This window comes from Oryctolagus cuniculus, chromosome 5 (assembly GCF_051225735.1).
Source record: "Oryctolagus cuniculus isolate XC-2025 breed Fujian yellow rabbit chromosome 5, ASM5122573v1, whole genome shotgun sequence".
NCBI lineage: Eukaryota > Metazoa > Chordata > Mammalia > Lagomorpha > Leporidae > Oryctolagus > Oryctolagus cuniculus.
The window spans coordinates 662,522-675,182 of record NC_142871.1 but is presented as its reverse complement, the minus strand read 5'-3'; the positions used below and the strand labels follow the sequence as shown (position 1 = coordinate 675,182).

The 12,661-nt window shown below is 54.6% G+C and overlaps 1 protein-coding gene across 1 annotated transcript in view; it reads right to left on the bottom strand.

Moving 5' to 3' along the window:
- Positions 1-12,661, bottom strand: part of WDR27 (WD repeat domain 27) — a 141,861-nt gene that overhangs the window by 104,390 nt on the left and 24,810 nt on the right. The window contains exons 5-10 of the mRNA XM_089332419.1: positions 11,857-11,970; positions 10,251-10,302; positions 7,473-7,543; positions 6,820-6,940; positions 1,682-1,799; positions 660-769 (exon numbers count right to left, since the gene is read on the bottom strand). Coding sequence (XP_089188545.1) covers positions 660-769; positions 1,682-1,799; positions 6,820-6,940; positions 7,473-7,543; positions 10,251-10,302; positions 11,857-11,970 — 586 coding nt within the window. The remainder of the gene's footprint in view (positions 1-659; positions 770-1,681; positions 1,800-6,819; positions 6,941-7,472; positions 7,544-10,250; positions 10,303-11,856; positions 11,971-12,661) is intronic.

Sequence of the window (12,661 nt, the reverse complement as noted above, 5' to 3'; positions counted from 1 at the left end):
AAGACAGAGACTGGCAGCGAGCTGGGAGGCCCGGGGCAGAGGGAGGCAGCCACGTGGACAGGCAGCCGACAAGAGCGCGCGGCCTCTGAGGGGGTGGAGCCGACGTGCGCCAGGCCAGTCTCCACGCAGGAAGCCACAGGCGCCTCAGAAGGTTACAGCAGGGATGATAATCGAATTTGCTGAGAAACCAGGGCGGCTCCGGGACTTCTGACCAGAGCAGGAGATCGGCTGGGGCTCTGGGCAAGAGAAGAGGAGGAACTGGAAACTCTTGGACTGCGTGTTCCTGGGCACGCGTGTGGCAGGAACAGGTGAGGCGTGGTAACTATTCGCACAGTTCTGCTGGGGACATAGCGGAGGCGAGGGCCAGGACTGGATGGCTGAGACACCCTGAGGCCAAGGAGCTGGCGAGGACGTCTGGGGCAGACGTCAGGTGCTCTGCAGGGATCAGGGATGATGCTGGCAGAGCCTTGGAGAGAATGCCCGACATACATGGGCACGCGGGCTGTGTGCATCTGCCACTAACTGAACACCTCTCACCCTCGAACCTAAACGACAAGGTTTCTACACCAAAACTTTTGACTAACCCAGGCATCAGTCAGGTAAAAAGTCTAAAGTCCTACGCAATTTCTATCAAAGGCTATTTGAATTCATGATCTTACCCTTGTACTGTAAAACAGCTTCCAGGTCAAAGTTCGCCAGGTTCAGCATGAACAAGCCGGAGGAGCTCCCAACCCACAGGTGTCTGGAGTCCTGGGAGGCGCAGCTGGCACTGAGGGAGGGAGCAGCATCCTGCTGACCCGACGCCTCGCAGCCAGGACCACACCGCCCGCTGAGCACCTGCTGGTTCCGATTCTCCTCACAGGAGGGGGGCACCCGCGTGGCTCCAGGCCCCTCAGCGACCCTACCTGCCGAGGTGGTTGGTTCCTACAACTTGTAAGTACCTTCTGAACTCACTGCTGAGATTCCCAGGTACCCACAGTCTACTGAAGACAACTAACTCAAGATGGCCATAGCCTGGCACCTGACCCAGCTCCACTCTGGAGTGCACGGGACTTGTTCCCTTCCAAGGTGACGGAGGAGCCTGGAACCTGCATCCTTTATCGGCCCACCCCTCAGGGGAGCGTCCCAGCTCAGGTGAGAGTCACCCTCAGGGGAGCACCCTGCTCCAGGGAGCATCCTGGCGCCTACAAGCCCAGGTGGGCATCCGATGCCACGGCAGCCGCCTAACTACAGATGCTGCCAGCTGCGTCTGTGATGACGAAATACACTCAAGTAGAAAACCCACTGGCCCACGGAGCAGAGTGACACGGACGCCACCACAGGTGTGAGTGCTGCTGTCAGCCGGCAAGCGGACAGAGCTCTGTGCGGGGTGCCAGGCCTGGGCTCGCACGTGCCCCCAGCTCCGCTGTGCTCGCAGGCCCTCCTCCTCTCAGGGCAGCCCCAGCTGCAGCAGCAAAGCAGCCTTCACCTCCCGTGGGTTCATCCTTGGGCCCAGCTGACCAACTGCCCAGTTTCACCATTTGCAACGAACCAGGCACCCTGAGGACGCTCACGGCCAGTCATAATCAGATGGAAGCTATTGGGCTCCAGTTTAGTCATTCTTCAAAACTGAACCTATTGGCCATTTCATCCATTTAAGAGGTTTTCTTTCTCTGGCTTTGGCCAGGTTCACCACACTTACAAACCACACTCGGAATTCAGAACAGGTGAAAGGTCACAGTGTCCAAAGCTCAGGATGGGAAGTGTCACTTCGACCTCTTCTCCTTCCGGTTCATTTGTGGAGCGAAGCTGCCTCTCACCTAAGGAACAGAATCACTGGTATCTGAGAAACGAGATGAATCATCAATCAAGTTGAAAGGCCAGCAACTGAAGGGGCATTTGGCGCAGCGCGGTGAAGAAGCTGCTCGGGACACCTGTGCTGCGTGTCACCGCCTGGTTTCCTGTTAACGTGCACTCTGAGAGGCACAGACAATGGCTCCACTACGTGGGTGACTGCCACCCATGTGGGGAGCCCAGATGGGGTCCCTGGCCCTTTGCTTGGGCTTGGCCCAGCCCTGAGTGTTGCGTAGTTGGGGAATAAACCAGCAGAAGGAAGACCTGTACGTATGTGTGAGTCTGTCTCTGTCTCTGTCTCTTCTTTTCAAAGAAAGTGAAGATAAATTCCCAGTAAAGGCGAGTGATTAATACAGAGGAACGCAGCAGTGAGCATATCCCGAGAACAGCCTGACCCGACTAGGAAGGGCTGCACTCCTGACTGTGTCCTTGCAGTGAGTATATCCCAGAACAGCCGAACCCGACTAGGAAGGGCTGCACTCCCTGCCGACTGTGTCCTTGCAGTGAGTGTATCCCGAGAACAGCCTGACCCGACTAGGAAGGGCTGCACTCCCTCCCGACTGTGTCCTTGCAGTGAGTGTATCCCGAGAACAGCCTGACCCGACTAGGAAGGGCTGCACTCCCTCCCGACTGTGTCCTTGCAGTGAGTATATCCCGAGAACAGCCTGACCCGACTAGGAAGGGCTGCACTCCTGACTGTGTCCTTGCAGTGAGTGTATCCCGAGAACAGCCTGACCCGACTAGGAAGGGCTGCACTCCTGACTGTGTCCTTGCAGTGAGCATATCCCGAGAACAGCCTAACCCGACTAGGAAGGGCTGCACTCCCTCCCGACTGTGTCCTTGCAGTGAGTGTATCCCGAGAACAGCCTAACCCGACTAGGAAGGGCTGCACTCCCTGCCGACTGTGTCCTTGCAGTGAGTGTATCCCAGAACAGCCTAACCCGACTAGCAAGGGCTGCACTTCTCCCAACTGTGTCCTTGCAGTGAGTGTATCCCAGAACAGCCTAACCCGACTAGGAAGGGCTGCACTCCTGACTGTGTCCTTGCAGTGAGCATATCCCGAGAACAGCCTAACCCGACTAGGAAGGGCTGCACTCCTGACTGTGTCCTTGCAGTGAGTGTATCCCGAGAACAGCCTGACCCGACTAGGAAGGGCTGCACTCCCTCCCAACTGTGTCCTTGCAGTGAGTATATCCCGAGAACAGCCTAACCCGACTAGGAAGGGCTGCACTCCCGACTGTGCCCTTGCAGTGAGTATATCCCGAGAACAGCCTAACCCGACTAGGAAGGGCTGCACTCCCTCCCGACTGTGTCCTTGCAGTGAGTGTATCCCGAGAACAGCCTGACCCGACTAGGAAGGGCTGCACTCCCTCCCGACTGTGTCCTTTCTCTTTGCTGATGAACCTTACTCCTCCACTATCCACCTACACCTCGTGCTCAAGTTGCTTTGTGCATCAGCAGACAAGAACCCTGCAACAGAAGCCCGGGGGTTCCAGTTAAGAACCAGGAAGGACAGAGAGATTGCTGTTAGCTCCCTGAAGTTCTGCACGTCTTACAGATTATGATTAAACATTGTGTTAGTGGAGTGGTAGCAGAGCAGCAGAGTGCTCCCATCCACTGGTTCTCTCCCCAGACCCCTGAGATGGGCAGGGCTGGGTTAGGCTGAAACCAGGAGTCAGAAAGTCAATCTCCTTCTCACAATGGCTCGGGGATGGACATGGATCCTTCTAACCACGGCCCACGATGGCTGGGGATGGACGTGGGTCCTTCTAACCACGGCCCACGATGGCTCGGGATGGACGTGGGATCCTTCTAACCACAGCCCACGATGGCTGGGGATGGACGTGGGATCCTTCTAACCACGGCCCACGATGGCCTGGGGATGGACGTGGGATCCTTCTAACCACGGCCCATGATGGCCTGGGAATGGACATGGGATCCTTCTAACCATGGCCCACGATGGCTCGGGATGGACGTGGGATCCTTCTAACCACGGCCCATGATGGCTCAGGGATGGACGTGGGATCCTTCTAACCACGGCCCATGATGGCTCAGGGATGGACGTGGGATCCTTCTAACCACGGCCCATGATGGCTCGGGGATGGGCGTGGGATCCTTCTAACCACGGCCCACGATGGCTCGGGGATGGAAAAGTGATCATTCTAAGCACCTCTCTCTTTCTCTCTCTTTTTTTTTTTTTTTTAAGATTGAGTTACTTATCTGAAAGTCAGAGTTACAGAAAGAAGAGACAGAAAGAAAGTGAGAGAGACAGAGAGATCAACCTTCCAATCACTGGTTCACTACCCAAGAGGCTACAACAGCCAGGGCTGAGCCAGGAGCTTCATCCAGGTCTCCCATGTGGGTGGCAGGGGCCCAAGCACTTGGGCCATCTTCCACTGCTTTCCCCAGGCCATTATCAGGGAGCAAGATCACAAGTGGAGCAGCTGGGACATGAACTGGTGCCCATATGGGATGCTGGTGTCACAGGGAGTGGCTTAACCCACTATGCTACAACGCTGGCCCCTCTAACCCCCTCTTATGATGGTCAGGAATAGACGTGGGATCATTCTAACCACCTCTCAGGGTGCCTCAGGAACAGACATGTGGCCATTCTAACGATTTCTCACGATGGCTCGAAGAATGAACATTGATTCAGTCAGCTCCATGCAGGCTGAGGGGGACAATCCTTGGGGCTCCTGGAAAAGATTTCTGCCTCTGGTGCACGGAGACATAGCATTGTCTTTAAAAATAGTTATTTTTTTTCTCCTCACTTTGCTCGGAAGGGCTTTGGCCATTTACAGCCATGAGTGGGGACACCACAGAAACACTGAGGATGACTGGATGGAGGTCACCCCTGGCTCCTCAATGACATTGTCATGCGGCTGAATTAACTATTCAGTAGGGCTGGCGCTGTGGCTCACTTGGCTAATCCTCCGCCTGCAGAGCCAGCATCCCACATGGGCGCCAGATCCTGTCCCGGTTGCTCTTCTTCCAGTCTAGCTCTCTGCTCTGGCCCGGGAGGGCATTGGAGGATGGCCCAGGTCCTTGGGCCTCTGCAGCCTCATGGGAGACCAGAAGGAAGCACCTGGCTCCTGGCTTCAGATCTGCGCGGCACCGGCCGTGGCGGCCATTTGGAGAGTAAATCAGCGGAAGGAAGACCTTTCTGTCTGTCTCTCTCTCACTGTCTGTATCTCTACCTGTTATATATGTTAAAAAAAAAAAAACTATTCAGTAAATGGATAGCCACCCATGTGGGGAGTGTTCAAATGCTGCATATTGCAAAGAAAGGAATGGCCTTGGGGTTCCCGGGAAATAAACTCTAAACTGTTATCTTTCTTGGTAAGACCATCCTTGCACACCTGGGGTCTTGGAACACACGACTGGTCTGACCTCTGGAAAGACTAGAGACCGCATAACTCGGGTCACTCATGCAGGCGCCTGTGCCTACTGGAGCCCGCGTAACTCGGGTCACTCGTGCAGGCACCCGTGCCCCCTCCCCAATGAAGACTCTGGACACCAATGCTCAGCAGAACGCCCCAACTGATGATCCTTGTATGTATCGTACAGATCACCGTATAGCTCCGATGGGAGAAAAAACTGGAAGTTTAGAAATGTTTGCTCCTGAATTCCAGCTTATGCATCTGTCTCCTTTACTACATTTGCATGACTTTACTATAAGGATAATCGTGGGCCGGTGCCATGGGTCACTGGGCTAATCCTCCGCCTGCGGTGCTGGCACACCGGGTTCTAGTCCCAGCTGGGGCGCCGGATTCCATCCCGGTTGCTCCTCTTCCAGGCCAGCTCTCTGCTGTGGCCCGGGAGTGCAGTGGAGGATGGCCCAAGTGCTTAGGCCCTGCACCCCATGGGAGACCAGGAGGAAGCACCTGGCTCCTGCCATCAGATCAGCGCGGTGCACCGGCTGCAGCGCGCCAGCTGTAGCGGCCATTTGGGGGGGGGGGGGAGTGAACCAACGGAAAGGAAGACCTTTCTCTCTGTCTCTCTCTTTCACTAACTCTGCCTGTCAAAAAAAAAAAAAAAGAAAGAAAGAAAGATTGATTTCAGTAATAAACAGGTATACATAGCATAAACACAGCAATGAAAGCCAAGGCCTAAGCCATCAGAAAAACACAGGCGGCGGGGGAGGGAGAAGCGGCATCCCATATGGGTGCTGGGTCAAGTCCTGGCTGCTTCACTTCAATCCAGCTCCCTTGTAAGGCTCCTGGGATCAGCCTGGCCCAGCCCTGGCGGCAGTTTGGGGAGTGAATCAGCAGATAGAGGTTTTGTCTCTCTCTCTACCTCTGCCTCTCCTTTTCTGTGCCTCTTTCAAATAAATAAAAAAAAATCTTTAAAAAAAAAAAAAAGGAGGAGGAGGGGGAGGGGAGGAGGAGGGGAAGGGGGAGGAGGAGGAGAAAGAAAACCACGGGCCCATTGGATAAAGGTAATTTCTAACCTCACACAACAGGAAACCATATGAAGCCACCTGCAACAAACACAAACTGCAAGAAAGAGCAAGGAGACATCCACGGTGACCTCAGAAGTCCTCGAGGCCCATGAAGGACAGGCACCAGCAGCACCAAAACTGACCAGCACTGTTCCCAGTGGGGCCTGCTCCTGGGATGTGCAAATAGGGCTAGGATGTGGACAAGGGCAGCTACTCGGGGAGCAGACCAGGTGGGCCCTGCAGGGTGTGCAGTGCAGAGCATTCGCCTGCTCATCAGGAACCGCCGCTGGGACTGAGGGCGGCCACCCTGACCCCCACGACAGCCCCTACACCCCACCCCTCGTACCTGTGTCTGCACCCCACTCCTCTGTCCCTCTCATGACCCACCCGCACCCAGCAGCCATCTGAGGCTTTTTCCGAATGAGGGCTTGCTCCTTGGTGGTCTCTGCACTTCCTCCAGCGGGGCCCTGGACCGGGCGCCCTGGGACGCAGAGGCAGCCCTCAGTCACTCATCACTCGCACGCGCTGGGGAGGGGACAACGCACCTGGCAGGGTGCACAGCCGGGACTTCAGCCTTCGAGTGAAGAAGGCCTCTCTCCTCTTCCTCAGGTCCACGCGGGCCACACAGCGGTATCGATGTCTTTCCGCCAAACTGAATATCCACAGCTGTGAAAGCAAGGCACAGGGACGCACACCGCTCACCACGACACCATGGGGTGACCCGGGGGTGGGGGCGCAGGCCAGAAGCGCACGTGCACCATCCTTCCGCTGCCCAAGCCCCAGCTCTGATGGGCTCGCCAGGGCAGACGCTGGTGTTGGGTCAGGCCGAGCTCTGCTGCACGGGCATCCAACAGCCCAGGGCCAACTCTCCACACACAACACGGTGCGGCTCCAAAGCCATCTGGTGACGAGACTCAGGGAGAGACCAGAAAAGCTCCATCTCCACATTTGTAGCTTTCTCAGATCCTGTCGACAGCAACTTTCTCCACACTTTCTGAAATAACCCCACAATAATCGCTCCCAAACTCTCTGAAACTTCAAACTTTCAGACACACGCAGCCGACGCTCTCGGCTCTATGGGCAGGCCCTGGTGAGGTCCAGGGCCACACGTCAGCTTCTGGACAGTGGCTCACCCACTCCCCCAATGCCCAGGGGCCCACGCCGCTGACGCACACGGGGCCCCTAACAGGCCTCTCACCTGGCCGTCGGCTGACCCCGTGACAAGCTGCCTGCTGCCTGCCTCAAGGAACAAACTCAGGAGAGGACACGCTGTGGAGAGAGCAGGAGACACAAGCTTCATGAGCACCTGCTACCTTGTGAGCCAAAACTATCCGGTTTACTCACAATATTTTTTGAGACTTATTTTGTTTGAAAGGCAAAGTTACAGTGAGAAAGACAGTGACAGAGAAAGAGAGCTTCCCTCTGCTGGTTCACACCCCAGACAGCTGCCAGGAGTTCATCGGGGTCTCCCACAGGGTGACAGAGGCCCAAGCACCTGTACCATCTTCCGTTGCTTTTCTCAGGCCATTAGCAGGGAGCTGGGCCTGAGATCGAACAGCTGGGACTTGAACCAGCACTCATAAGGGATGCAGGTGCCACAGGCGGTGACATGCCACAGGTGCTAACCTAACATGCCACGCCACAATGCCAGCCCCTCATATTTCTCTCAGTCAAGTGTGAATTCAGTTTAAAATATTCTGAAATTACTTCTTTAACCGAAAGGTAAAAACTGTAAGTGAACACTGATTCTGAAAACCACATCATCATGAGGGAGACGACGCAGCTGCCCCAAAGAGAAAGCCCCCAGTGCTGTGAAGTCCAGCCCACCACAAATGCAGCTGCCCCAAGAGAAAGCCCCCAGTGCTGTGAATTCCAGCCCACCACCAATGCAGCTGCCCCAAGAGAAAGCCCCCAGCGCTGTGAAGTCCAGCCCACCACCAATGCAGCTGCCCCAAGAGAAAGCCCCCAGTGCTGTGAAGTCCAGCCCACCACCAATGCAGCTGCCCCAAGAGAAAGCCCCCAGTGCTGTGAATTCCAGCCCACCACCAATGCAGCTGCCCCAAGAGAAAGCCCCAGCGCTGTGAAGTCCAGCCCACCACCAATGCAGCTGCCCCAGGAGAAAGCCCCCAGCGCTGTGAAGTCCAGCCCACCACCAATGCAGCTGCCCCAAGAGAAAGCTCCCAGTGCTGTGAATTCCAGCCCACCACCAATGCAGCTGCCCCAAGAGAAAGCCCCCAGCACTGTGAAGTCCAGCCCATCACCAATGCAGCTGCCCAATCCAACTTCCCAGGCCCTGACCCAGAGGCCAGCACAGGCACCTGGAGCAGAATGACTCCTGAGTCAGCCGGGAATAGTAACAGTACGGACTTAGTGATGAAAGTGGATATCTGGCTTGAAAAACAAAGACAAAACCTGTTGCCCACGGGCAGCTATGTAGCACAGGGGTTAGGTCACTGCTTCAGATAAGCGCATCCCATATCCAAGTGTGTGGTTCAAGTCCCAGCCACTCCACTCTGATCCATTTTCCTGGAAATGTGTCCCCTGGGAAGCAGCAGAAGATGGCCCAAATACTTGGGTCCCTGCACCCACACAGGAGACCCAGACTTGAGTTCTGTGTCCCCGGCCTTGCCTGGTCCAAACTTGGCTGTTGAAAGCGTTACAGAGTAAAGCAGCAAATGGATAATTCTTTCTATTTCTCCTTCTGTGCCTTTGAAATAAAGTGAAAATAAGTCAAAATGTAAAAGGAGATTGTTGGGGCCAGTGCTGTGGCATAGCAGATAAAGCTGCCGCCTACAACACTGGCATCCCGTATGGGTGCTGGCTCATGCCCCAGCTGTCCCACTTTAGATCCTGCTCCCTGCTAATGCACCTGGGAAAAGCAACGGAAGATAGCCCAAGTATCTGGGCCCCCGCCACCTACGTAGGAGACCTGGATGAAGCTCCTGGCTCCTGGCTTTGGCCTGGCTCAGTCCTGGCCATTGTGGCCATCTGATGAGTGAACCAGTAGACGGAAAATGTGTCTGTGTCTGTGTGTGGGTTTGTGTGTGTGTGTGTGTGTGTGTTTCTGTAACTCTTTCAAATAAATTCTTTCAAAAATAAAAAAAGTTTATTACAATGTCATTTAAATTTTCTCAAAATTGTCATGAATTTAGAAAGACAATTAAATAAGTGAACAAAGAAAAACATCCAAAATCAACTTCATAAATTAATTTCAGAAAGAAAATGCCAGCATACTCCCAAGACATGTGCTCTCGCCTTGAGATTGGTAAATATGTTAGAGTTATTAAAATACTATGTCCTACACATGGAAAAATGAACCTCAGAAGAACTGTTGCATCTTCGGGAAAATGCAACTCTACCAGGCCACCAAGGATCTAAGTGGCATTTCCACCTCACAGTAACCTACTCTCCCTCCCCAGTGAGACAGAATGCGCACACAGGAAAAGCAAACCCAATGCTAGAACAAGCACCACCGCACCCGAGGGAAGGAGGTGGGGCTGCAACACCACCACACCCACCTGTGCTGGAGGAGCCCCGCCTTGCTTGGCCCGAGGGCCCTCGCCTGGGGCAGGCATTGGCTCCAGGAAAGAGCCAGTGTGGGGAAAGCACAGCCACGTGGAATTTCGGAGCTGTGCACATCCATCCCCAGCCCTCAGGGCACCAGGAGCTCCCACAGCTCTGGGCCTGCTCTCTCAGGGCAGCACAGGGCCCTCCCAACCCCACCATCTGAGAGCAGGTGAATTCACACTGTCTGGGAACAGCAAGGCTCAGGTTCCAAACATATGTCGAATTTCAAGTCACAGCCTTCGAAGACAGCAGCTGTTAAGTGAACCCTTCCCGTGTGTGGACGGGTGTGGACAGGAGGGCACGCTGATTCAGGGCCCCACAGCGTCCCTCCCTGGGGAGGGGCACGTGCCTGGGGAGCCTGGGCGACACGCAGCCTATTCACAGAGAGCAGGAAGGCCTTTAACTGTACCTGTGAGCACAGACGAACTGTACAGCAATGACCCCCGGGAAAGGTCCCAGACCTTTGGACAAACACAGGTTTCTTTAGAAGATGGAAAATGTTGCCATTTTTGCTATAAGTTGAACTAAAAGTTGTACCTAATCACAACTGACCTACATGAGGTTATCTAAAAGAAAATAATAAGTGTTATATAAATAATAAAACTATGGAAACACAATCAAAGTGGCAGAATCATAACAAAAAATAACAATAAAGTTAAGACACTTACAAAAATAACACATGTAGATTTCAAGGAAGTTGGAAGCCGCAAAGCTAGGACAAGGTTAGAAAGGCTTCTCGGATCCTGACCCCGCCAAGAGCACGTGGAGAGGGAGACAGCGCGGCCACCGCGGCCCGGGGCTGAGTGCGGACGGCAGGGCTGCTCACTTGCTGGGGACACCGCTTGCCCACCGTCAGGACCAGCTCCAGTGCTTCCCGAGTCGTCTCCTCTCACTCAGGCCCCACCGTTCCCCATTCCAGCTACGGAAGGCAGGGCACAACAGAGCTGACTCACGCCACGGTCGCGGGTTAGGGGGCCCCACCGCCCCCATTCCAGCCACGGAAGGCAGGGCACAACAGAGCTGACTCACGCCACGGTCGCGGGTTAGGGGGCCCCACCGCCCCCATTCCAGCCACGGAAGGCAGGGCACAACAGAGCTGACTCACGCCACGGTGGCGGGTTAGGGGGCCCCGGCGTTCACTGGAGCTCAGACCACTGCACAGGGCAGGGAAATTCCACACCTTTAGGTGGCTTAAAGGGTTCTACCAGGTGGGAGGACATTTTCACCACCTCTCTCATCTAATGTGCGTTAACTCCCCACCGGCTTCTCTTCTCAGAGTTCAAGGTACAGTGCCCTCTCTTTGTTAGTTAGATAATAATGTAGCCAACTTGGAGCTCAGGGAACTGAGCTTGCATTTCCATTAATTCTTTTGGAAAGCCTCCGTCAGCTCTGGCGAGTCATGTGAGGCCGGAAGCTGGTTTTCCTGCTCTGAGTCCACGTGGACTTAGCTCTGGGACCCGGGTCTGTGGAGGGCCCTGTAGTTGATCCCAGCCAGTGAGAGAACGCAGGGTCCTAAGCCAGCCCTCCAGCCAGCCCAGTGACTCCAGCCCAAACTTTACCAGGATTGCTTTTCTGCACTGGAATTCAGGACGCTGGCCTTCTTACAGAAACGTGGCCCGGTGGTCAAGACACCCGCATTCCATATCAGAGTGCTCGGGCTGGAGCCCCAGACCACTCCGTACTCCAACCGCCCACTAAGGTAGACCCTGGGGGACAACAGTGATGACTCAAAGTAGTTGGGCTCTTGACATCCACGTGGGAGATCTACGTTGAGTTCTGGGCGCCTGGCATCGGCCTGGCCCAGGCCCAGGTGGGGCGAGCATATGGGGAATGAAACGGCAGAGAGGGAATCTTTCTTTCTCACCACTCGCTCACTCTCTTTTTCTCCCTCCTCTTCCTCCTTCTTCCTTTCTCTCAAATAACTGAATTTTTTTAGTTACACGCCAGTGACCGCAAACCAAAAGCAGCACACCCCTGTCTATGTCACAGGTTATTGTCCAGGGTCCACACTTTACCTTAAAGCTTCTGTCTTCAGACACCGAGATGACCACCTCTGCTTGCCAAGGACAGAACTCAACGGCAGTCACCGGGCCCACGTGGCCCTGCAGTTCGCCCAGGACGGACTGATCCTAACAGGATTTGTGAAGGAAGCTTAGTAACACAATTTCCTGATTTCGCTCGCAAGGTTGCATGTATATCACAGTAAAGTTCTTGTTAAAGCAAATTCCACCTTACATAACCAGCTCCTCCAAATCTGGAATCATCTGTACAAACTCCAGATGCCTGAGCTACAAGGAAGGACAGGCAGCCTGATGGAGGGAAGGCAGGGACTCAGTGAGGCCAGCCTGCCCGGTTTCCCACCTCCCTCTGCCTCTGGCCCAAGGGTACTTCTGCCAGGGCGCCCGAGTGGCCTGAGGGAGCTGGAGGATGTGCCACTCTGCTGTCCTCTAATCAGGCAGGCAGGCAGCGAGCCCCTACCCTCCAGCAATCAGAATGTATCTCCTCTTATCTGCCAATCAATTCACCAGTCAGCGTATCCCCTCCTCCAGCAATCAGAATGTGCCTTAATTTCCCTCAGTCTGTGAGTCAGGAGGGAAGTCTTTCTTCGTAAGTCAGAACGCATCTTCACTACGCTCTCATCAGTGTCAGTCGATCACTAAATCTCCCTTCCTCCATCAGATTCACCGTCCACTATTCTTCAGTCAGTAAATCTCCATCAGTCACAATGTATCTCCCCTTACTCCTCAGTCAATAAATCACCCTTCCTCCACGAGTGGACTGACTGTATCTTCCTTTACCCTCCAACCAACCACTCAATAA